The sequence below is a fragment of the Colius striatus genome, chromosome 1, assembly GCF_028858725.1.
Source record: "Colius striatus isolate bColStr4 chromosome 1, bColStr4.1.hap1, whole genome shotgun sequence".
NCBI lineage: Eukaryota > Metazoa > Chordata > Aves > Coliiformes > Coliidae > Colius > Colius striatus.
The window spans coordinates 8,156,964-8,182,502 of NC_084759.1; the positions used below are offsets into that span (position 1 = coordinate 8,156,964).

Here is a 25,539-nt window from a genome sequence, read left to right on the forward strand (position 1 = left end):
GTGCAAAGCTTTCTGTTGCAATAATGAAATTATTGCCATGTCTTTATGTAACAAAGACATCTAGATTTTTATGAAGCATTCTCTTAACATTAGCTAGTGACACCTATTTGTCTCTTATTGGTTTTAAAGCATTTACTTACTCATTGGGAAGGAGACACTGTTTCATTTTGACTTCATCAAGATTAATGTAGCACAGGAATCACATTGTTATAGTCAACATCTTATACCAGCCACAGTGTTAGAAGAAGGGTGAAAACCAGAGAGCATGCTCTGATGTGTGCAGATAACCCTATATGAGTTCTTCCCCAAGAAGCTGTACATGTAACTTCCCTCTTTCTAATTTTACCAAATTTTGATTACCAGCTTCTCATTCTACTACATGTTCTTAGACAGGAAATCTGAAAAAATCTTTATCTCACAGCTGATCTTTATATGCAGACAATGACATGGGGGATGAATTTTGCTCTGTTGCAGCAGAGGTGAATCACCACCAGGTATTTCTCCTTAGTTTCAGACAATTTCATGCCTTACTTGCTTTATAACAGTTTTACATTCTCTTAATAAAATACCTGAGAAAGGAGTTGAGAACTTGGCCCATTTCCCTCCCATCACTGAGTATACCTTGCAAGGAGAATGCTAAACTGTGCAATGATTGATTCCTCAGTTAAGATTTAAGGACTGAATAGTCTTCATAAAGCAATGATTGGTGAGATTTTCATATAATGGCTTTGCAGCTAATGTTTTCTGACAACGGCATTTTGCAGAAAATGACAACTAGATCAAGTAAAAGAAATATGAGAAAATAGCCTTGTGAATATTCAAGTTCTGTTGGTGGCCAGGATTGTACCAAGTGAAAGCTGAAAAATGGTAACACAGGAAGAACTCCTTCCTATCCCCTGAATATGTTTATGTTAAACGGTCAGTTGGACAAGGTCTTCCCATACAGCCCACCTCTTAGATTTCATCAACATCCCCAAGCACCTGGAAAGCCTCCTTAACTAGCTGGCTCAGAAAATCTAGGTGGAGCAGAGCCAGCAGCCTTGTTTTGTAGTCCCTGCAGTAAGCTGAGGCAATCTTTGGCTTGTGTAAAAGCTGTTAGGAGCCAGTCCAATTTGGAGCAGATGTAAAGTTGTTCTACACTGTTCTCAAGAGCACATTGCTTCTGGGACTGGAGCCCTAGTAAAATTGACATAAAACTGCCTCTATGTTCCACTGGCCAGAAATGTAGCCAGTGGGAGCAAGGTGCTAGATATGCAAGCGAATAGCAAGACAAGCAAATACAAAAAATCAGAGTCTCATTTGACATGCTAGGAAAGATTTTCTGAACAGAACATCGAAATTCAACAATAAATTACAGAGAAGGATGCATAAGGGTCTTCTGGGGAAAAAAAAAAGACAAAAGGAAAGTTCTCATATTTTGGCAAACCATTCTGCTACTTCATGGATGGGATAAATTGTGCTGTAAAGAAGGAGAGGAAAAGCCCTTGAAGGCTCAACCACCACCATAGTCCTGTTAGTACCCCGTGGTGTCTCTCTAGATGTAAACTTGTTGCTTATTTCTGATCATTCATATTGTATTAAAATTATTTCAAATAAGTCACAGAAATGAAGCACTGTATTATGGTCTGTATTTTGGGGGGATTTGATCATGACACTGTTTTAATTTGTTTTTAAAACCTTGACACCTGAGATATCTCTACCATACATTCAGCATCCATGCAAGTATTGGCTTAACACTGAAAATCCCTTTCATGGTAGGCAATATAAAATATATAATTAAATTAGTTCCAAAGGCAAACATGAAAGACCAAGGCTTGTGAGTAGGACACATTCTGCAAAGTGAAAGGAACATAGTAAAGTATCTTAAGTCAATATCATGAGCTAAAACTCACTGCACCTGCAGATGAAGAATTAAACTGTCAATAAATTACTGCTGGTTTAGTAAATACTATATATTTTTCATTGGGATTTGACATCCTGTGCAGTGACTTCAGCTTGATCTTCTTGGTAACTTTCCACAGACCCTTCCAAGGGTAGCAGAAGTCCAAACTCCAAAGCCAAAACCCAAACAACAGCCTAGTTATGTGTTAGTTGTGAATGAGTGTCTCCACAAAGGATTTGTCACACATTATTCAAAATGTACTGATGTTATGCTGTTAGATATTTTCCATTTCTTGTTCTGAATGTGTTCATATTTATAATCCCATATATTCTAGTATATAATATTTTATATTATATATATTATTTATATATCCCATACATTATATAACATTTATATTTCCAAAAGATGGGAGAAGAAAAGTTTTGATTAGTAACTTTGTTTTTCACATATAGAGAGTTGAGGAACAAAAATGTAAGAGTCAGAATATAAATCAGTGTGATTTCTGTTGATAAAAATTTAGAAAAACAGGGTTACTTTTATAATTTATTTTACTTTCTTTTTTTTTTTTTTTTACATAAAACCCCAATTTGTTAAACAAACTGACAAGAAAAAAATGATAAGTATACCCTCCAAAGTCCTGGGTGAGAAATCAGTCCCCTGACCTCCACATGTTAAGTGGATCAACTGAAGTGAAAGAAGATATCTTTAACATTTTGATACTACGTTCTGGTGTTATGGTGGTCATCAGTTCTTTGCACTATTCTAGTGGGAGTTTTTGTAGCTGCTACAATAGCAGGCCTTATAGAGGTGATCATGTGCTGACTCCTTTGCTGCAGTTCCCAGACTGGCACATTTACTGAAACTGTCAGTAAAGATGGGTTTGCACAGTCAATGGATGCAGCTGAGGACTGTGCATGTGTTTATTCTGTCACTTTTGCAGGGCAGGAGCTGGGACTGGTCACATCTTAAAACATGAGAGCTGGGGAATCTGTAGCTTGGGAGTCTGTAGTAACTCAAATATACTGATTTAGCTGTGCATTGCAGTAAAAGACAAGGCCATGAATCTCAGAGCAAAACATTAAAGTTACTCTGACCACATGGGGAATGGTTCCTTAATTACACAAATGTGCAGAATGAGTGGAACAACTGATGAATTGCAGCAATCAGGTCCATCCTTATGTTAGCTCTAATGGTTTGAATTAAGTTTCACTTAAAAAAATGCTGGCTCTGTGTGTTGCAAATGTTTTGTTCAGAATATGTCATGTTCAGCAAAGTTTCCATAATGTAAGGCACAATTATAAGTGGATCCTTCTGACTTGGTTGGCAAGTCCCTCTTCATGCAGCCTAGGAGCCTTCAGGAGCTGTTCATTGAGCTCACTCCAGTCTGGAATGCTGTGTGACTCAGGATGGAGACTTGGGTTCTAAATGAACTGCAAGCTGAAGTCTACACCTTACTTAGAACAGCAATTGAGGCAAGAAAAATCCAGAAACAGAGAAACAAGGGAAAGGAGAAATGCCAGCCAGAGATCCTGATCATAATGTTGTCATCTAAACTTTTAACTCATCTTCATCTGCTTTCTCCAAGACACTTGTACAAGAATGACTTAGGAGAGTGGTTAAATTTCATTTGGAATAAGAAATAGACAGAAAAGAGAAATAGAAGGCATAGAAAATCAGGGGGAAATTTGGACATTATCTCTGCTAATGTGTATTTATAATGCTAAAACTAATCAGACAAAAATTGTGTCCTATTTCTATCCTCGGTCTGAATTACAGTCTGTTCTCTGTGACTCTGGCACTGTCTTACACTGACAAGTGAGAATGACTGTGTGTGTCCCTTGTGCTGAAGCTTCTCTGAAGAATCCAGATCTGTATGAGCCAAATAGGACACAGCATCAGTGTTGCCAGAGCTCTTTGAAACAGCTGCTGTCATGTAGAAATGAGGTGCTCTTTTTTCAGTCCTTTCTATTTGAGGTTGGTTGGACAATCTAGCTCTTATCTGGCATTTTCACATAGGCAGACAAGATTATGATGATGCTGTCCTAGGTTTATTTGATGTCCTGTATGTTATTTGGAGAAAGTATTTTTGTAACTGTAGTAAAAATGTCTAATTCTAATATTTAGCCTTATTCTTGAATGGCAAAGAAAATATTTCAAGAGCCATGAAATATTTCAGCTCCTATTTTCATGGAATTCCGATTAAGAGAATCAAATAACGTGTTTGGTGTACATCAACAATGAGAAAAAGGTCAATATAACCTGGAGATAATCCAAGTGTCACTGAAATTAATATCATCTACTGTCTTTGCAGTCCCTGAGGTCACTAGACAAAACTTTGTTTCTGTGATTGTATGCTGTCCCTGAATCATAGAAAGAGAATAATCACCTCTTTCCCTTAAACAAACACTAGTGATTCACTAGACAAAGATATTCCTTCATCCACTGAAAAATCTCTGAATGCTGAAAAAAACCTTATCTGGTCTTTCCAAGGCATCCTTTTTTAAATGCAGAAGGCCATGTCCTCAAAGTCACTTGAGTTTTAGAAGAACCAAAAAGCCATTCTCATCAAGTTACTGAAAAAATTACTTCATTTAGGTTTTGTCCTTGGTGTTTAAAAAATCCATTCATTTGTATCTAATCATGCTCAGCATCTATTTCTCCTCTCTTCACTATAAATATAATGCAAAGAAGGACTTTGAGGAATAGTGGAGGGGTTATGTGAGTTTCTCCACTCTATTTATGTAGCTCTGCCATACTGGCTGTACTGATGTGTGAAATGGTGCTGCAATATATGCTTGTTGCTAACACAGTACAAGAAGGGCACTGAAGAAATAAAGGGAGCTACAGTAGATTGGAAAGCACATTTTAATACTAAACAAGGAGGAAGACAATTGCTTAGATTGCAGGTTGGGATGATACAGATATATTTGGAGAAAAAGAATGACCAGAATTTTGTTCAAGAAAAAGCCTGGTCCATGGGGAATGTTATATGCATAAGAAATGAGACTGCAATTTGTGAGAAAATAAAATTTGGGTGGCTAAACACTTCCTTCCTCACCTCAACTTCACTTCTATATTGAGATATTTTCCAGCCCACCTGGACATGTTCCTATGTGACCTGATCTAGGTGACCCTGCTTCTGCAGGGGGGTTGGACTAGATGATCTCTAAAGATCCTTTCCAACCCCTACTGTTCTATGATTCTATGAAACTCTTCCACTCACTTTTCCACTACCTTTGGACTTCCTGTACCTTTCTGAACTTCACAACTACGTCATTTTCTGTTCTGTGAATAACTTAATTTTCCTACATGTATTCCATCTTTTCTGTCTTCTCCCCTCCTGAATCTGGATTTTGACATTTCATAGATGACTGGAAAAAAAAAAAAAAAAGCATTTATCTCCCTTTCTGTCATGACACATTTTATATAGTAAAGTTTGTGACATAAAATTGATGCTAGTCACTGAGCATAAGAAAGATGAAGCAGTGTTTTGTTATATGAGCCAAGAAAGGATTCCCAAAATGTTTTTATCTAAGTTCAGATCTCTATCAACAGTGAGGTGCAGTTCCATGTTAAAACCATTCTCAGGCATGTGGTTGATACACTCACAGGACTCTCATCAGGGGGTGATCATGCATGGAAGACTTGTTCCAATGAGCTTTTTATATGTGCCGCCTTGCGGTGCTGATATCATCTAAGACATGGCTTTATCAACCAGCAAAAAGATGTAGACTGCTGCAGTATCAGATATGGGGATATTTCAAGGAGAATGGTTTACAAAACTAAATGGAATTTTCCTTGCCAGAATACAACTCTCTCTCCTGACTCTTAATTCACATTTATTACCAAATCTTCTATTGTAAGCAAGACCAAGAGGCAGGTTTTTACAAGCTGCAAAATCTGGGACTGTAAATATGATCATTAAAAATACAGCTCAGTATAAATAAGCTGGGAATAGGCTTTTTAAAATCTATTTCTGATACAAAGCTAAATAGAATAAGATCCAGTCATCCTGTGAATAGTAACTTAGGTGGAGACTACATAGATGTGAAGCTGTTGTGATGGATGTCCTGTTACCAGGAATGCATATGGTATCGGTTGTGCTCACAGAGACTCAGGTGGGAAGATCAGTTTCCAAAGAGTGCCTGCTGAGTAATTTGTGCCTGGATGAAGAACAAGTGTTAGATCTCCTGAGGAACATTGGTGGGCACTGGTGATGAAGGATTGTTTTGTGTGTAGGTTGGTTTTGGTCACTATAAAGGCATAAAATGCACGTCTAAAGTCAGAGGAATGATTTTCAAAATGTAGCAGCTCATATAACACACAAAACAGCTGGCTTGACTGAAAATACACTAGTTTCCTTTAAAACAACCAGAGCTGGGTGAAAAATCCATGGCTCATCCTACAAAAACTTTTGAAGTGCCACTCCACTCTAATCTACTGTCCTGAGGGCAAAACCTCTAAGCCCAGACTCATTACAAGCCTGAAGCACAGAGTTCTGAAGGCCCTGGAGAGTCACCTGAAAGCACAGAGCCCAAAGGGCAAGTCAGTGGCTGTTTGCTCCACTGCCTTACATGTGGTGCTCACAGGCTAATTACCCAAACTTCACCAGGTCAATAGGCTGTTCCCATCACTAGTGTTTTAGAAGTTGGTCATCTGTTGGTCTGACATAGAGCCTGGAGCAAATTCTCTCCTAATTGACTTGTAGCAGCTCCTTTTCCAGCTGATCTACATTGAGTAAAACCTCAGCCGTCCACTGAGAGATGTGATCTGGATTCTGCCACATCTCAAACGAGAATCCCAGTGTCTTAAAAGCTGACTGTTTGCACTAGCTGACTTTCATAAACTGACCATCCTGTCTCAGTGCCCTGGTGTCTGCGATGTGGGCTTTGGAGACTTCTGCATATCCCAGCTGGGATATGAACCTCAACTGATAACACAACCTCAGTATTCTGCTCTGGGAGACATGTAGGTCTGGGTCTCTTTTTTTCTCACCTTTTCCATTTCTCTGGCAGAAGAAAGCTTTCCCTGACTTGAGAAGGCTTTGATGATTCATTGCTGAGTGCCTAAGGTGACCGGGATGGAGACACAGGGCTAGAGAAACACTTTCAAATGTGTTTTATTGCTGTTTCATTTTTCTCACTTAAAAGTTGGGTTTTTTAAAAGCTAGGAAAGGATAAACTGTATTTCTAAAAATCTGCCTGTAGGTCAAGAATTGCCAGACATTCTTGCCCTTATACAAACTACCCTAGCAAACTATTTTCTCTTTTGTGTTCCCCTTCTTTCACCTTAAAAAATTCCCTCTCACATAGAAATGCAAACCAAGTCTGTTATCACTTCTAGAAAAAAATCTGTCTCTTCTCCCCTTGTCTACAGAGAGCTTAGAAAAATTGTAACCTGATCCCAGAATACCATTTTGAAGTCTGTGCTCAAAGTGTTTGAATACTTGAATTCTGTTTATTAGTCATAAAGAGGAGTCTATTGGATGCAAGTGCTGCAGTAATTTCTCTCTAAAGTAGGCAAATTGATATTTTGGAAGAGCATAGGGATATACACCATAGCAAGGATAACATGAACCTTGTATTGCAGCAAATTCTCTGGTGAACAAAGGAAAAAAGCAAACCTGAGTCTGTTTGGAGCTCTCATACATTTAACAGCACTAACTACATCAACTATTTCATAGAATCATAGAATGGTAGGGGTTGGAAGGGACCTTTAGAGATCATTTAGTCCAACCCCCCTGCTCAAGCAGGTCCACCTAGATCAGGTCACATAGGAACATGTCCAGGCAGGTCTTGGAGAACTCCAAGGAAGGAGACTCTACAACCCCTCTGGGCAGCCTGTGCCAGGGCTCCATCACCTGAACAGTGAAATAGTTTTTCTTATGTTTAAATGGAACTTTTTGTGTTCCAGCTTCATCCCATTACCCTTTGTCCTATTACTATCTACTATAGACAAAAGGGATGTCCCAACCTCCTGACATCCACCCTTTAGATATTTGTAAATGAGATCTCCCCTTCAGTTTCCTTTTCTCCACACTAAACAGCCCCAGTTCCCACAGTCTTTACTCATAAGGAAGATGCATCAGACCCGTGATCATTTTTGTGTCTCTGCACTGGACTCTCTCCAGAAATTCCCTGTCGCTCTTGAGCTGGGGAGCTCAGAACTGGATACAATATGCCAGATGAGGCCTCACCAGGGCACAGTAGAGAGGTACTAGAACCTCCCTTGACCTGGTGGCCACACTCTTCTTGATGTATCACAAGATGCCTTTAGTCTTCTTGGCCACGAGGGCACATTGATGGCTCATGTTCAGTTTATTGTCACCCAGCACTCCCAAATCTCTCTCTGCAGAGCTACTCTGCAGGTCAATCCCCAGCCTGTACTGGTACATGAGTTTGTTTCTTCCAAGATGCAGGTCTCTGCATTTTTTCCTGATGAACCACATGAGGTTCCTCTATTCCCGTAACATTTTTGGATTAAAAAAAGAAAATGCTACATGACTCTTCTGTACTTACTTGGGATGAAAATAAACCTGAGATTTTACCTCCTTCTCTGACAAAGACCTAATTTCTCTACCTGTTTGGGGAAGGAGGAGACCTGCACCACCAGTTGTTACAACAGGATTGGATACAAACCCAGGACTATTTTACTTTTATTTCTAGATCTAATAACTCAGGCTTTCAGCGAGCAGCCAAATTGTAGCAATGATTCCTTGATCAATTGAGGAGAGAATATAAATACCAGCCTCAGTTCAAACTTCAGCTTTATCCATGGACTGGATTTGACCGAAGCAGTCCTCATAATCACTCATATTGGGCATTTACTTCTTCAGCTCAGCAGATGAACCTTTTCATTGACAGCATAATCACAGCCACAGCTCATTTACCTGTGAGTTCTTCATTGGGCCAGGAGCCGAGCTGGCAGGCTTTGCATGTATATTCATCAAATACATATTCATTTTCTTTGCAAGGAGTGCAGGTCCAACAGCAACTCACTTCTCCTTTACGGATAACCTGAGACAAAAAATGATAGATGCTTTAGCAGCATAAACACACACTCATGCTGCACTAGTTGCTAATTTAATTTTTAATCTTTTTTTTTTTAAATAGAGTTTCTTAGTTTTGATTTGTTAAAACTAATTATTTCCAGACATCTTGCCTTTTAGAGAAGAATTTGATTACTGTATTTCTAATTAACATCACAGTGACAATGTTATCTTTATCCATATTAACATCTGACCTGATTTCTCATTTTATAATTTAATGACAAATGTTATCGCATTCTCATGATTGAGATGTCGATTTTTCAAGATCATTATTTATCTTTGGGCACTGAAAACATCTGTGCTTCTGGTTAATATGTTTTTCTTCTGAAATAAGTAGTCTCAATTTTTCTGCTCTTCCCGAACAATTTGTAAATGAATATCCCCACTTATAGCATAAGTAAGCTGTCTTACGTATCTTTTGCGATGATGAATTTAGAAGATAGCTTCAAAACCAAATTTTAAAGTATGAAAAGAAAACAAGGCACAATTGAATGACCAAACTGACAGAAAGGCCATAGGAGCGCAAGCGATTTATTCTGCAAGTATTGAGACTAGAGTTACTTGCAAATCAGAATATCTGTCACATTCTCATTTTGTGTTTTATTTCATTTTCAACTTGAATGAAAAGTTGAAATAATGCCAATATTTTTTGCATATGAGGAAATAAATTCTTAGAAAGCTTGTAGTAAATTTTAGATTGTGTGTTTTTGATAAAATTGATGCATTAGAAAAATCTGTAATTTTACAATGTATAAAATACTTTTCACCAAATCAATAACGTCTATACAATACTTGGAATTCGACAAGTGTGTCAGGAAACTGGTACACTGATCATCCCTTACCCAGCGCTGACTGGGGGTTATTTCAGAGAAGGATTAGTTATTCTTCTCTAGTAATCAAAATAATTGTTATCCACTACTCAGAATCAGGTCAGACTTTTTTGCATTAACTTCTTCATCAACTATTTCTTATTCTGTAAGTGTTCATCTCCTGAATAATTTTTTGTTGTAGCACTTAATTGCAAAACACTATTTTCTTTCCTTTTAAAGAAAAATATTTATATTTAAAACATAAATTATTTTCCCTTCCCCTTGTCCTGGGTGATATTTTTGGTTATCAATACATTGAATGTTTCAAATTTCATGCATAACAACTGAGTCCACAGAATCCTGCAGGAAACCTCCCACAGAGCTTGGCAGAGTCAAACTCTCCCCTCCATCTGTGAAGACCATCAAGATAAAGGACTTTGATGTAAATTTTGAGATTTATAATCAATAATCTTATGAGGAATATAAAGAACATTTCAGACATTTGACTTGAAGCAGATGTCTAAATATGTGGTAAATAGGCTTCATAGTGAAGAATCCTCTTGGGAGAATCCTTGAGAGGATAGGCAGCAGTTGGAAGGAGACTGTATTAATAAAAATCACAAAGTACCTCACACAACCTGTGTTGTGGCAACAGATCATTAAAGAATTCAGAGCTGTTCAGTTCTGAAGTTAGTTTCTGTTTGTCCACCTCTAGTCTCTCACATATGTGACTGTGACTAGAGCAGGCCAACATCAGATCACTGTTTAATTACTGTGGGAGGAACATATCACATCTTATTTTATGTGTCTGCAAAAGACATGTTCTTATCTGAACCAACTGTCCTGATTGGGTGTTCTTAACCTTCACAGAATCACAGAATCTTAAGGGTTGGAAGAGACCTCGAGAAGTTTCTACAACAAAATTAATCTTAACTTTTTTCAAAGTCTACATGAGGATGAGATGCCGCCTGATTTGGAGTAATATATTCCCACTGACTGTAAAGAAAGTTCAGGAATCGGACATAACTGTGTATATGCCTACACTGAAGACAAATACATTTGGTCTGATGACACTTGCTCACTGACTCTGCCAAAGACCACTTAGTAACTGAAATATGGTGACTATATCCTCAAACTCTGCAAAACTCAGAATTAAGAGATTTATTTTGTCTTAAAGCTCTCAAAAATTACAGACTGAAGAGATTTGCGGAGCATGGTCAGCCTTCCATCAGTCAATGTAGCTGCTTCCCAGTTTTACAAGCATGGGATATTAACACAGAAGGAAACTAATCCAGCTTCCAGCAAGCTATGTTAGAAATTACTGCTGCTTTTATTCAGTCTGAGACACTCTGTTGTCCATGTCAATCCCTTCAGTCCAGAAGCTTTTATATAAAGGACTTCAAGATAAGGTAAGGACTTGCAGTGTCATGGGATGCTGAAGGATAATAGAATGCAATTAATATACGACAGATTCATCTACCCTCCTTATTACTGCAACATGGAAAGGGAGGACAGAAAAATGAAAAACCTGTGAAACAAAGAAGCAACAAAACAGGTTATGATTAAAAAAAAAAGGTTACCTACATTTCCTGAAGTTCAAAGAAGTGGTAGTAATCAATGTTCTCTGATGATACTACAAGGTCTGAGTAATAATATTCCAGTCTAGATGTCTATATCTAGCACTGAAATAGTAGCAATCGTTATTTAGAATCTACCTACAATTGTACTAACAACTCCTAGTCAAGGATTTGCACTCCACTGGATCAGATGCTGTAAAATATGCAGGGGAAAAAACAAACAAACAAATAAACAATAAGTGTTCTAAAGCATTTGGAATATAAGTATAGAAGACAACAGTTCACAGATACAGGAGTATAAGAAAACTGTAACTTAGGAAATCAGTGAGATGACTGTGGTATGAGCAAGAACTAAACACATGTTTCTATATTTTAATTAAATGTAGGATACTGTCTTCATATCAAAAGCTAGAAAAACTTGCTTTCAAATTTCAGATCTGTGTTCTACATGACTGAGGTAAATGATAAAAATATTTACCTTTATCTGGCCTTTTTCACAGGGTTCACTGCAAACAGATCTGATGATATTATTTTTCTCCGACCAAATTTCGTCATCATCCATTTTCAGCTCACCATTGTCCCAGCTGCCAACATTGATATAATCAAAGTAGTCCTTCCCCATTTTCTTAAAATTCATTATTTCATATCTTTGGAAACACAAAGAGGAGACATAGCTGAGTTGAGGAGAAAATCATGGAATCACAGAATAGTAGGGGTTGAAAGGGACCTTTAGAGACCATGTAGTCCAACCCTCTATCAAAGCAGGTCCACCTATCATAAAATCATGAAATGTTTCAAAGTGAAGGAGCACTATGCAGTCAAAATCAAGCTTGTTGAAATAAGAAGGCAAAATTTCAAGCATTATAATTACACTTGAGTCTCTCCCAATAATTTTCGTGATATCATAATCTTTCTCTTCCTCTGTAGTTTAATTTGTTTTATTCTATGACCATGCAAATTCTCTTAACATTTTGAGGTTAAGTGACTGAGATTCTGAGAATGACTGTATTTATTTAAGGAAAATAATTAAATGAGACTGACAAGATTCCTCCTGTATAACTTTCAGCACCAAAGCCAGCTGTGTAGGGAACTCTAGATGTCCTAGGCTCCCTCTACAGCAAACACAGAGAAATCTAGACCTAGTGACAATTCCCAACCCACAGTACACCTCACTGTCTCCAGGTGCTTAATGCTCTCCTCAGAGAGGAAGTCTGTAGACAGCTAAGCTCCTACAGTGAGATAGAGGCCATCTAGGCCTGTGGGATCAAAAGAGAATTCCTATGGTGTAAGACTGCAAGATGTAATTCCTCACAGCAAGGAATCAAACATCATTCTTCAGAGACAGACTCCAGGACTCCAGAACTTGTTGGAGGATTCAACAAGATTTTGTTATGAAGATGCATCTTGTAGTTCAGGTGTTTGAAGATGGAAGTTGAGATTTCCCTTTTTTTCTTTGTGTTGTTTTTTAACAGCATTGCAGCAGCAAATGCTTTTGTTTTCCCATCCATACAAACCCCTTTGTTTTTACATATTTTCTCAGTGATTAAGCACAAAATTAGTCCCCAAGGCAAAGCATATGGATCGGGTAGGATTAAGAATGAAATTGTCAGCATGTAATTTGTGAAGTGCAGTGTACAGATAAGAAAAAAAACCAATCCATTAGATCAAATAATTTCTTAACTAAGATATCAAAGTATCTCTCTTAAGTTTTGAGGAAACACTTTCAAGACTGACAAGCAGTAGCCGTACTATATCTAACATTAATATTTTTCCCACACTGAGACAAAGAAATTTACAGTATAACTATTTTATAATATTCTCCATCCCTGGATTTCAGGATGTTTTCCATCAGAATACAAAGTCTAACTGTTACAGTTGGGGTTCAATAATAAAATCACACACAGATCAGGATGAGGACTGCAAGCAGTCTGTGACAGAAAATTAAAGTGGAGGCTGACATGACATATAGCATATGATTTATGACATATGGCGTATGGTATGATTCTTAAGTCTTTCCAAAAGGAGAAGGCGTAAACGATGACACAGATAGCAAGAAAAAATATTGATACTCCTGAATTTTGGAATATTTCACTTTCCCTCTTGTATAAAGAAGGAAATGTTCACATCTTTGAGAATGACCTTTTAAAAGTTGGAGATGTGAATGTCAGACTGACACAAATAAATTGAGTACAGATAATACACTTGCAAACTTGAATAAACAAGCTTTTTTGCATAATTATAAACCAAGTTTGATTTGGGCTTTTTTTTGAGGTTTGTAAGCATAGTAACAGTCTCCTCAAGAGTTAGAAAGACTAACCAAAAAGTTATCCCAGAAGCCACTGTGGAGCCTTTATTCAGCTTTTCAGGATGTTATAACACTCCCCCAAGTAATGCTTTGTTAAAGCTGTCAATTCAAAGTTTCATGGGCAGATGAATGCAAACAATTGTCAATGTTTAGGACTTAAACCAATTATCCCTCCAATAGTAGTTCCATGCATATATCCCAAGTTGAGTTCTGGAAAGAAACCTAACAAATTAAATATACTGTTGTCTCAATATGTTGTGTCTCTTCTCTGTAGAGAGCAGCATTGGTATTAGTAATAGGCAGACTTGGTAACTCCACTGCTATACTGGAAGTTCATGAGTCACTGGTTCCCTGGAGTTTCCTTAAGATACCACAGGGACAGTTTGTCACTTTAGAATAGGATAGACCAGATGGTGTAATAACATATTTCCAGCAGTGCTCTAATCACAGTGCAAAACACTTGTTTCAAAACAGAAGTGCCATGAGGAGTTGTGAGAATGAAGTAAGAATCCATATTCTATAGGTAGCACAGCCAAAAATCAGCATCTTGTTTTTCTTGCCTTTTTTTGTCTTCTACGTTTCCTCTTTGGAGTTTCAGTAGTATTTACATATAACTGTTATTTTCTTGAGAAATCATGGCTGTTCCTTCCATAATTTTTTTTCCAGGTCTCCTGTCTTACCTAAAACAAGATCTCCACCAGACTGTCTATCTGCTTAAACCTCAACATACACTTTGGAACAGGGCCAGGAATCAAGGCATCTTGTGGGATTAATCATCTGTTGTATAATATCAAAACCCTTTCACTATACATCAAAATCCTGAGCTATCTAGGTCAGAAAGGCTTTTTACATTCTGATTTCCTGCTTAACACCACCACTGCAGTACAGCTGTGAGGATTTAAAATTCCGTTTTACAAACTGAAGATGCAGCTATGAAAAAAAGTGAACAGGGAGATGAGCTGTTCCAGTGTGATTGCACCGTATCACAGTGGTTGCAAATAGTGTTTGTTAGTGCTCAAAAGACTATAAACTAATCAAAGCCTGGGTGATAGAGATGGAGCTTCCTATAAAGCCTTTTTTAATCATTAAAAAGCAAATTTTATATTAGCTCCCATATTGGCTAATTTAAGAACATAGACTCAGTTTAATGATGTGTCTATTGTGGGAGAAAAGTGAACAAAGAACTACGTTTCCAAAGTAAACAAATTCTGTAATCACTTTGTCACCACACACAGTCCATTACTTTGAGTAGACAGAGCACTACCGTCTCTCACATAAATCCAGTGAGGTTGAACCTTCTTGAAGCGGCATTATCCTGAGGTGCACAATCAAAATGGTGACCCCATGCTCTTCAGGCAAACATTAATGTCCCACTGTAACTGAGCAAATGGTCACTCATCATATAATTCCCTCCATCATCTTTCCTAGAATAGAGTATTAAAAGACCCAAGACATTTAACTAAATCCCTTGCAACAAAGGGAATTAAATCATTATTGTTAAGCGTGCCGACATGAGAAAAAGGTAAAGCTAAAGTCCTTTTTGCAGCCTTTAGATATTGTCATTGGTGGTGTCATGCTACATGTAATTTATTTGTGACAGGCCATATATTATTTATTCTTGACAGTGTTCAGTCTTTCTGCAAGAAATGAGCGAAACAGATGAGAGTAAAGCAGGATGCAGTCCACTGCATCTGAGCACCATTAAAACCAAATGGGAATCCTTTAAAAGAAATCTTGGATAAGTCTTTTAAAAAGAATTTGGTCAGGAAAATCCTGACTGAGTACTTTTCTTAAGAATTCAGCTGTGTGTATAAATAGAAACATTTAGCGGAAGAGAGACTTGTTCACCAAAACAGTGCTGAAAATAAATTTCCATCTGAAATTCTCCTGGATTTCTGCCAGTTTGTGTCTGAGTTCTCCTACCAACTCACAGTGCACTTCCTTGGAGTATGCAGTTTGAAAATCTGTGTCTCCAAAGACACAGACTTCTTTCTAAGTGTCTGTCCTGCTCTCTTCTGGGGAGAATGATGACTTTACAGCTTCTCAAATAAAATGAAAAAAAATTATTCTGAAATTGCAGAAATTTTTTGAAATGGCAAAATATTCTGACCAATGGATTTACCTTTCCATACCCCTTGGTGCTCAGAAGTTAATATTTTTCTTTCAGTTCAAATTAATGGGAGAAGATAAAATTTAAAGGAGTGCACAGGATGAACAATTTTCTCTATAGTTATCTGTTTGTATGAAACCAAGACAAAGATGTTTAAACACTTCCCAGTAACACAGATAGAAAGAGCTACCTAAAAAAGATGTGGCAGGAATCTACCCACTGAAATACAGGGTAAAGATATACTTTGTATGCTGCACACTTCTGAGACTTCAGCCAGCAGAAACCTGTAAAAACACCTCGTTCCCCTTTTTAATGTGTAATTATATAGATACTGCATGTATGTAATAGAAAAAGAAAAAATTGGCTTGTATTTCATAGGTGTGTGTATATACATGTATGTAAATTACCAGCAAAAGATGTTTTGTCTAAATTCAATTTGGCTTGTAGCAGCACAATATAAATTAACAGTATAAATTAGCCTGTTGTGCAAGTGAAAAGGCTTAATTTGAAAGATGTAGGAAAACAATTTTAATAATTCTGATTAAAAAAACACAGAGAAATTAGTACAGTATTTCTGATATTGTTTTACCTTTCTTAACAAAAGAACGGTGTCTGCTATGGTTGCTTATCACTCTATGAAATATATACATTTAAACACATAAAGAGAGACAAAGCAATGCTGTGGTGGTCATCATGTTCTATGAAGACAGATTTGAAGATCTGATGGTTTGTAGTGAGAAGTAAAGCCTTTAAATGGTACAGATGAAAATGCAAATGCATGCTGGAGATTGTATGCCTGAAAGTTTGTGACTTTAACCTTAAACATCATTAAAAATGAACATTAAAAAAAAAGACTTCTTTCAGAAAATTGTCAGAAAATGTGAAAACAAATGTATGAGATCCTAGCTCTGATGTCACGTCTGCTACATACAGTTAATATATCTGCTATTAAAGTTTGATAAATATCAGCATTACCTTCCTGGTGAGTCACCATTCTCATCAAACAGGATCATATCTCCAGAGACACCGGTAAAGTTGGTTTTCATGAGGGATTCCAGTAGCTTCCGACCATCTATGGGCCTCATGGCATCACAGAGGCCCACGTAGCCTGGGCACAGAGACGTCTGCATGTTGTGGAGGCCATATGCCATCGAGTATATTGCGTTGATGACAAAGCCCATCTTGGAGTCTTGAACATGCTGTGTCTTCAGAGTCATCTGGCCTGCCAGGGAACATGGCAAAGTGGGTGGTTAGTGCACAGGGTTGAAGTACTATCAGCGCTTCAGATATCTGTTAGTGGGTTGGTTATTAACTGCGGAAAACCTTTAATGTCTTAAACCATTCCCAGTAGATGCTCTTGCTGGTACACACACTGACCATGGTAAAAAAAATATATAAAAGAATGGAAGAAGTATTTCCTCTTAAGTATTTTGCTATCCAGCTAATGTTTTTCTCTTTGCAGCTGACATCACACACTTTTTGACTACTTCTCATCCGTGTGGTTTTTTCAAAGGATAATGTTGTATGTATTGTAATATAATGTTTTGAAGAATCTAGTAACTTCTCCCTGCCTGCAGAAATCTCCCCAAATCCTCAGAAATCTTTTGTTGAGGTGTAAATGTTGACATGGTGTCTATTCTGTAACAACGTTGTAGACAACATTTTTGTTTCAGAGACATGGGAACCAATCCTGTGCAAATCAACTGACCTAGACATTACTCCTTTACTGTAATAAAAGTTCATGTAGTAAAAAATATCCTACTTCTATGTCTCTTGCTTCTCACTATTTACAAATTGCAATGTGGATGAAAGTATTAAAATGCCTTTCAAGAGTTTGATGGCATGAATTTAGCAGTGACTGTGTTTAGCCAGAACTGGTTAACCTTACTTTGTTTGACTTTTAAAACATATTTGGATTTCTATTTTCTATTCAAACTTCTATTAAATGTTCAATAAAATTTCACTCAGCAGCACTCTGAAGGCCTTTTTTTTTAGAACCCAGTGTCATCAACGACAAAAAATCACTCTGTTAACATCACCAGTCCAGCTAAGGAAGAGTAGGCTGGGGGTTTTCTGCCTCATCTGTCATCAGCAAAGCTGCCAGCTGCACTCCAGACACCAGGTCTTTCATATTGGGGAAGTGAGAAGAGGCAGAGACCAGGTAACTGCATCTATGGTGCTGGGAATGTAAAACACCTGGGAAGATTTGGCTTTGGAAGGAGGACAAACAGCTCTACTAGAACATTTATCTCCTTTTATCAGTCAAGCAGGCCTCCCTAGGAGCTCATGTGTGGACAGCCAACAACAAAGGGAATGCAAATAACCCTTTCTACCCACTCTGTGAGCATCTGTCTCCCATAGAGGCACTGGCAAGCAGCAGGGATGGAGCTTACACCTGTCTGAGCTGCAGGGACAGCACAACGTGAGAAGCAATTCATGCCATGCAAAGACTGATATATAGACAAGTTTTTTCTTGAGAGAGATGAAGATTAATATATGACTCTGAGGGTGGTGCTCATCTAGTTTAACAATATCTATCCAGAAGACAAGCATCCAGCCTGATGATGTTTGTGGAGATGAGTATGAATCTCCAACTGCTAATTGACCCCATTGTGAAATAAATGCATCTACAAGCTCACCTTTTCAGTGGTGAACAAGATCATCAGTGAGCAATTCTAGTCTCTAAAATATTTTGGAGTTCTGAAAACATCAGGAAGGGTAGCAAAGATATATAGTTCAAACTGAAAAACATTCTGTAGAGGTCAGTAAGTGAATGGAAGGACTGACAGATTTCTTTTCCTCTCCTGTTTCATTCAGGAGCTGACACTCCAAGTGCTGATCAGCCTTAGGAGCAGAGATTAACATTTTGCATAGCTAAGTGATATGAGCTTGAAATATCTGTAATGGAAAAAAACCCCATACTTGGAAAGAACACACAGTGTTGCTAATTTGTTCTGTTCTACCAAGGTATTGCTTTTTCCTAATTAAAAATAATAGGCATAAAAACTGCAACAGTGGGGTACATGTAAAACCCATAGTAATTGAAATTAAGTGGAAAATTGAACAAGTATATTACATAGCAATACACAAAACTTGATTTAACCAATTATTCATCCTCAAAATTAACAGCTCATAAACCATGCACTTAATTATAGTAGCCCTTAGAATGAATCAGATTTGCATCAGCTGTAGTATTTATTATTAACAATATTTCATCTGCTTTATTGCACATGGTTGCTTAAAAATAAAATAAACCAGTTCTTACAGGAACACTGTCTACTGGGCTTTGTGCTTCATTTTTACAATATTATTATTCTGAGTTTCTTTAAGCATTGAGTCTAATTCAGTTCACCTGATGATTTGTAATGAGACTGCTTAGCTCTTTGTAGAAGCTGCTGGCAGTTGTCAACAGAGTCATGAAGGAATTAACTGTTGTGAGAATTGTAATATACTTCCTGCAGATGCCAAAAACATTTCCCCAAGATGTAAAGTGCCTCAATTTATATACATGGGCAAATCCAACCTGCCAAGTCTGACTGTCGGTTATACTATCTCCAGACTCTGCAGTTAGGGGGAATATCTCAAAAATTGAGACAAAAGAAGTTTTTGTTCCTTAGTATAGAGTAATATGGTCTTAAAATTACCAGTATTAAAAAAATCACTTAAGTCTGACAGTGATTTTTAAACTATTTCACAAAATACTTTGTCACATCAGACTTGATGTAAGTGTACTGTGTCCAGTTTTGGGCCCCTCTCTACAAGAAGGACATTGAGGTGCTGGAGAGGATACAGAGGTGGGCTACCAAGCAAGTAAAGGATTTGGAGCATGTCTCATATGAGGAATGGCTGAGGGGTCTGGGGCTGTTTAGCCTGGAGAAAAGAAGTCTCAGGGGAGATCTTCTCACTCTCCCCAAGTATCTAAAAGGAAGTTGTAGCAAGGTGGGGGGTCGGTCTGTTTTCCCTAGTAACAAGCAACAGAACAAGAGGAAGTAGCTTCAAGTTGCACCAGGGGAGGTTCAGGCTGGATATGAGGAGGAATTTCTTTCCTGAAAGGGTTGTCAGGCATTGGAACAGGCTGCCCAGGGAGGTGCTGGAGTCACCATCCCTGGAGGCGTTTAAGAGACAGGTGGATGGATGTTGCACTTAGGGAAATGGTCTAGTGGTTGATAGGGCTGGGACAAAGGCTAGACTTGATGACTTTAAAGGTCTCTTCCAGCTGAAGTGATTCTATGATTGAATGAGTCTCAGTAACTTTATTTACCTCAGTGATGCTAGAAGTGCTTTTAAGGGAAGGCTGAACACACAAGGTAATTCACAAGTGCTGCCTTCAGTCAAGAACCTTTCTTGACACAGGTTCATCATGAGACGGAGAGGTGGCATGGATAAATTTAATGATGATGATGCCAATAATGTTCAGTGGAATTGACTTTACAGATTAAACTCATAATCAAAAAAAAAAAAAAAAGAAATCTAGAGAAGCTGAGGAGTTTTAGAGTTACAGAATTACTGCTCAGAGAACAAATATCTACAGACCATAACCCTTATGCTAGTCTATGATGGTCACAATAGAACTCTTTTCTATTACAGTAAAAAAGCCAGTAAAAGATTTGGTTTTCTCCATCTTGTAGATTTCCATATAAGAAAAGTTTGCAACAAAGGAAATAAAAATGTCTTGCTTTTCTGTGGGCTGGGAAAAGTCAGTATGATGCTGCTTAATGACAGCATGTAGAGATAAGTAAGAGGGGGTCACATGAATGTTTTAGTTCAGTTCAGGTGGAGGCTTTCAAAGCCAATCTCAAAATCATTCCTGACCACTGTGCTTTGGACTGTGTCACACTTTTGCAGCAACATAGCAAATTTCTTTCAAAAGTCACTAAAAAAAAAAAAAAAGAAAAGAAAAAGTGACCTAGGAAAGCACCTAATGCACTAGAGCTGCAAATAGGTGTTAAAACCTTAGGACAAGACTACATCTGGTTTAGAGTAAACCTCCTCTGAGCTGGGAATCTTCCTTGGCCCACAGAATTTGCAGTCAGACTCTGCATCTGCTCCCAAAGTGTTGCAGACAACAGGAATTGGAGGTACAGAGGTGACAACATGAGTGAGGCAGGTATAAAGCTGCATTTCATAAGCCTGCAGTAGATTCTTAATGCAGTTTTGACAGGCTTAAGTACCTTTCCTGTGGTAGGACTGAGCAGTTTTTTCAGGACATAAGTCATTTTCACACAAACATTGTTTGAAATGGTATCAACCTGTTTATGAATCTCTGCTGAATTTGGTGACTATGTCCAAGTGATTGGAAAAGTAATCTGTGTTGCAGTACCTCAGAACCAATAAATGATAACATTGTATCATGATAACTGTCGCAGAAATCAAAAATTCTGCCCCCTGCAATTACGAGGTACAAGACAATGGAAGAACACATGGTGAATCAAATCATCCCTAATGAGGAAAGGGGGACAGTATTACAATCACAAATAATCAAACACTGTGGAATTATCTGAGAAATGAGGAAATCTCAGTGGTTAGAGTACTTGCACAAATCCCTCAGTTCTGTTCTGTTTATTCCCTTATCTTTCCTGTCCAAGTAATTTTGCTAAGTATAGAAGAGTTTAGCCTACTGTTTTCCAAGCTGTGTAATTACAAGGCAGTTTCAGATTTGAAGTCACGTAGCAGTTTCTGTCTAAAAACTATTACACAGACAAATCCTGTCCCCTCTTTGGCAAACCAGGTAACCCATTTGACCTTCAGTTTCCCATTTAATAATATTTCTTTTCTACTACTTTTTATCTGCAATCTTTCTTGAGACTAAATATTCCTTAGGAAGCAAACTACTTCTCCTTATCTCTCTGGTTTTCCTCTGCTTAATGCAACAGATTTGTTCCTGGCTGGAGTTTTAGGAGTTATTGTGCTATCTCTGAAATGAAAATAAATTTATCCTGGATTTCATGGCACATATGAGTATTTAAATACTTATTCTATATATCATTTAGGAATCTATCTGTACAGGATTCAGGTGAGACTTTGCAATGTGGTTTAATGTGTTAAATATCAGCTTAGGAATTTGCTCCACTGTAGTAGGTAGTTAATATTCATTCTTTTTCCTACTTAACTATATACTCTCTATGACTGGATTTATCTGTACATTGCCAACTTTATTACAGGTCTGTGACTATACCAAAGGTGAAGAATGGTCTGAGAATGGTATAAACTCAGTGCATTGTAACCTGTACATTTCTGCCCACATTACTGGGACTGACCCAATTTGGGACCTTCTAGCAATATGACAGCAGAGGATAAATGTGGGCTGTGCATTACGTTCAGACACATTACTGCTCAGCGATGAAATAAGGCTTGAGGCTGAGGGAAGGCAAGCATGGGTATGTGCACATTGGAGCTATGGAGTCTGAGCCTAGGCAGCCCCTTAACAAGAACCTGGGGTTTACATGGGGCAAGGGTGTCTCTAAAAGCAGCTTTGAACCTATGATTAACTGTACAGACACTGTCCAGCACTAAACCCCTCATGAAAATTTACTCTTTTCTGTTGCCATTTCTCCAAAACAGAAATATGTAGATTTAGAAAAGAAACAACGTTCCTTTACCAGGCAAGCCATTCCAACTGGCAACACTTCTTTTCTTGGATCTATTTTAAAACAATTAGTGTACTCAGGGATACCCATCCAAGAAAGCACTTAAGAGGCTCTTATAGTCCCAGTGCAAGGTGAGCCAGCTCAGCACAAGCAGTGATGAGCTTTTTCTCATCCTCCAGCTCGCACCTCCTGCTGTGCTCTGCTGGGACTTCACCTTGGGCACAGCACCAGCCAGGAAGCTGGTGGGAAGGTTTAAAGAATTCTGCCAAGACCACCACCTCCCCCCCAAACATGGAAAAAACAAATGAAAACACACCCAAATCTTCCAGGAAATGATGAAATTTCACTGTTGCTTTCAGTACTTAGCATGCAAATAAACAGAAAACATTCTTCAAGAAATTTCATTATTTTGTGGATTTCTCATCTAAAATCTGTCATTCCTTTTTTTTTGTCCCCACTCCTACTTTTTACCCTCAAGGAAATTGAAATACTGGTTTTTTCTGTTTGGCAGCTGGTGACATTACAAAGCCTCATCAAGCAAGCATGTTAAAGAATGTAAAATTACCATCATTCAATATGCTTTTTCTGCTTTCTAACTTCTCCAAAGCTGAGAATACTTTGAATTTTAAAGAATGGAGAAAGGGAAAAGTGAAAATGCTCTACATTCCTGGCAGCCTGCCTCGTACTACATTCTCAAGGGAGAAATAAAAGAATGAAATATAAAACATAATGAGATATTTTTTTTGAAGTACAGAGCAATTTGTTTGCTATGCAGTGCGTTTAACATGGAAATGAAGGAGAATTGGTAACGTTTCTCTTTTTTTATTTATTTTAAAAGTTCTCAGTGATCATGAGGTTGTTTATGACAATTCCCTGCTAAAGCAGGTTCACCTCAATCAGATTGCACAGGAATACATCCAGGAAGGTTCTGCATGTCACCAAGTTAGTCACCCCAAAACCATACGTATTTCTTCAGTGAAAAAATATATGGAGTCTTTTAGAATAGCAGAAGGGTTGTATCTATGAGCTAAGGTAAATCATAGTGTTAATACCTAGTTAAGTTATAATTGTTGGAAGATTCAGAAAAAGACTTGTTTCAGAACCTTTTCCAAAATCTATCTTCAGAACTTTCTGTTAAAGCAACATGAAAGGAAAAATTAAATTTCATTTCTGTTATTTGCAAGGTGCCAGGTATATCTTTCTGCTAAAAATAAAATATAGTAGTTTCTTTATTTTGATCATTTAATTTCTTATGAGCTCTTAAACTGCAGAACAGAAATATTTTCTGCTCTATGGGAAATTTCATGTAGTTCAAGCATCCTTTTTGGTTCGGAATGAATTCAAGTCCTCAGGACTGGATTTTATCTTTTCTGAAAAAGAAATTCTGAGGTAAAAAAAAAATTTGACAACACTGGAACATGTCATTTTGATGCTGAGGCAAAAAACATACCATAACATTGGAACAATGTAAAAGCAAATTATAAATTTGAAACAAAATACTTCAGTGCTATTAAAATGAGAAAACAAAAAGTGACTCATTTCAATGACTTTCTTTCAAAGTGTGTGTCATTGAATCAACATGCTGCCATGGAACATTTTGCAAATGTGACAAGTAAATATTTTCTAGTGCAATCCACTTGCCAAATGTTTTGAACACTTCTAACTTTCGCTCTTTGCAACTGAAAGCCAATGCTAGTACTGTTACACTTTGTGTGATGATTATCACTAATATGTTAAATTTGGGAATTACTGAGGGAGCAAATTCAGTTTCTTGAAATTCAGAGAGGATTTTCAAAAGATTTTTTTTCCAAGTACTTTTAGTTGACTTTTCTGTTTAACATCTCTTTGAGCCTACATGAGCAAGGCATCTTCAGACCTATCACAAATCTGACTAGAGTACCATCCTTGGGTACCTACAATCCAGGGGAAGTCTGGTTTCTGTTGTCAGGTTCAGTAAAATTGGCAAAAGAGTGACAGTGACAGTAAGTCCTATGAGAAGGTAAGTAGATATTTATTTCTATGCCCCACTTTCTTAACATAATATCCTTTCACTTACTACAAAATTCAATTTTATTGCCCATAAATTATAATGAAACACAACTGCTACAGATGCAAAAGCACACTAAGTGCTGGTGTAAAGCTTTACAAATACACATGAAGTATTTGAACCTATATAGGAAGTCAAGCTGCTGAGAGGAAAGAATGACTGAAGCTACTCCAATTCATTCATCTAATAAGAAATTTATAAAATCTGAATGCATTTAATCATAATTTACTTATATTCTTAGTGTTGGAGACACACAGTCTACTTGTACAATGTTACTAATCTCTTCCTCATAGTTTTCAAGATTCAGAAAGGCAATGAAGAAAGGAATTAAAATTAAAAAATAAAACCACAATAGTGTGGTATAGCATCAAATATATTTAATATATGGAAGAAGCAAGGCAGGGACCATGAAATGAAAAAAAAAAAAATAAATGCAGCTTTGTAGTCAGATTTTGAGGGAGTTTGATGAATTCCCTAATAACAGTGAGAAGATTGAAATTATTCAAGGGAGTTGAATTACATGGGTACTAAAATCAAGATCAATGTATATCAAAATGTCTTTCAAATAGGTACAACAGAGCATATAGCAGTTCTCAGTGCCACATTGCTTCTCTCTAAGTAAGTAAAAAAATAGTGTTATGTCTGTATAGGCTCCTGTCTCAGATTATATCAGGCTTCTAGAAAATTCAGATCTGAATCTGTGCCTAACAGCTGATTTGCCTGTGGAAATTCCTGGACCGGATGGTAAAAATAGTGATAAACTGTATTTGAGCTCCAGAACTGAATTGTGGGACAAAAAAAAAAAATGAGGGCATTCTTCAGCTTGCCAGTGCCCAAGCATGAGACAAAACACATCAAGTATCAAAATAAGTGACAGGCAGTGTGTATTCAAGAGAATTAAAATGTCCTTTAATTCCCTACTTAATAAGATAAGTAAATTTTAACTTAATCTGTTTTGATTTTATTACACATGCCATCTAAAAATAAAAGTGTGGAAATGTTAAATTCGGGGAATATGAGGTTTAAATCCGACACATTCCTTGAAAAGAACCTGCTTCTGCAGGGGGGTTGGACAAGAAGATCTCTAAAAGTCCCTTCCAACTCCTACCATTCTGGGATTCTGTGACTCTGACAGCACATTTTTTTTTATTATTTCTGATTAAAAAGTAGCACT

General features: G+C 37.4%; 1 protein-coding gene across 3 annotated transcripts in view; it reads right to left on the minus strand.

Moving 5' to 3' along the window:
* GRM5 (glutamate metabotropic receptor 5) overlaps nt 1-25,539 on the minus strand; it is a 244,635-nt gene that overhangs the window by 23,012 nt on the left and 196,084 nt on the right. For all 3 annotated transcript variants that reach the window (XM_062020368.1, XM_062020367.1, XM_062020366.1), the window contains exons 4-6: nt 16,707-16,953; nt 11,795-11,963; nt 8,772-8,898 (exon numbers count right to left, since the gene is read on the minus strand). In XM_062020368.1, coding sequence (XP_061876352.1) covers nt 8,772-8,898; nt 11,795-11,963; nt 16,707-16,953 — 543 coding nt within the window. The remainder of the gene's footprint in view (nt 1-8,771; nt 8,899-11,794; nt 11,964-16,706; nt 16,954-25,539) is intronic.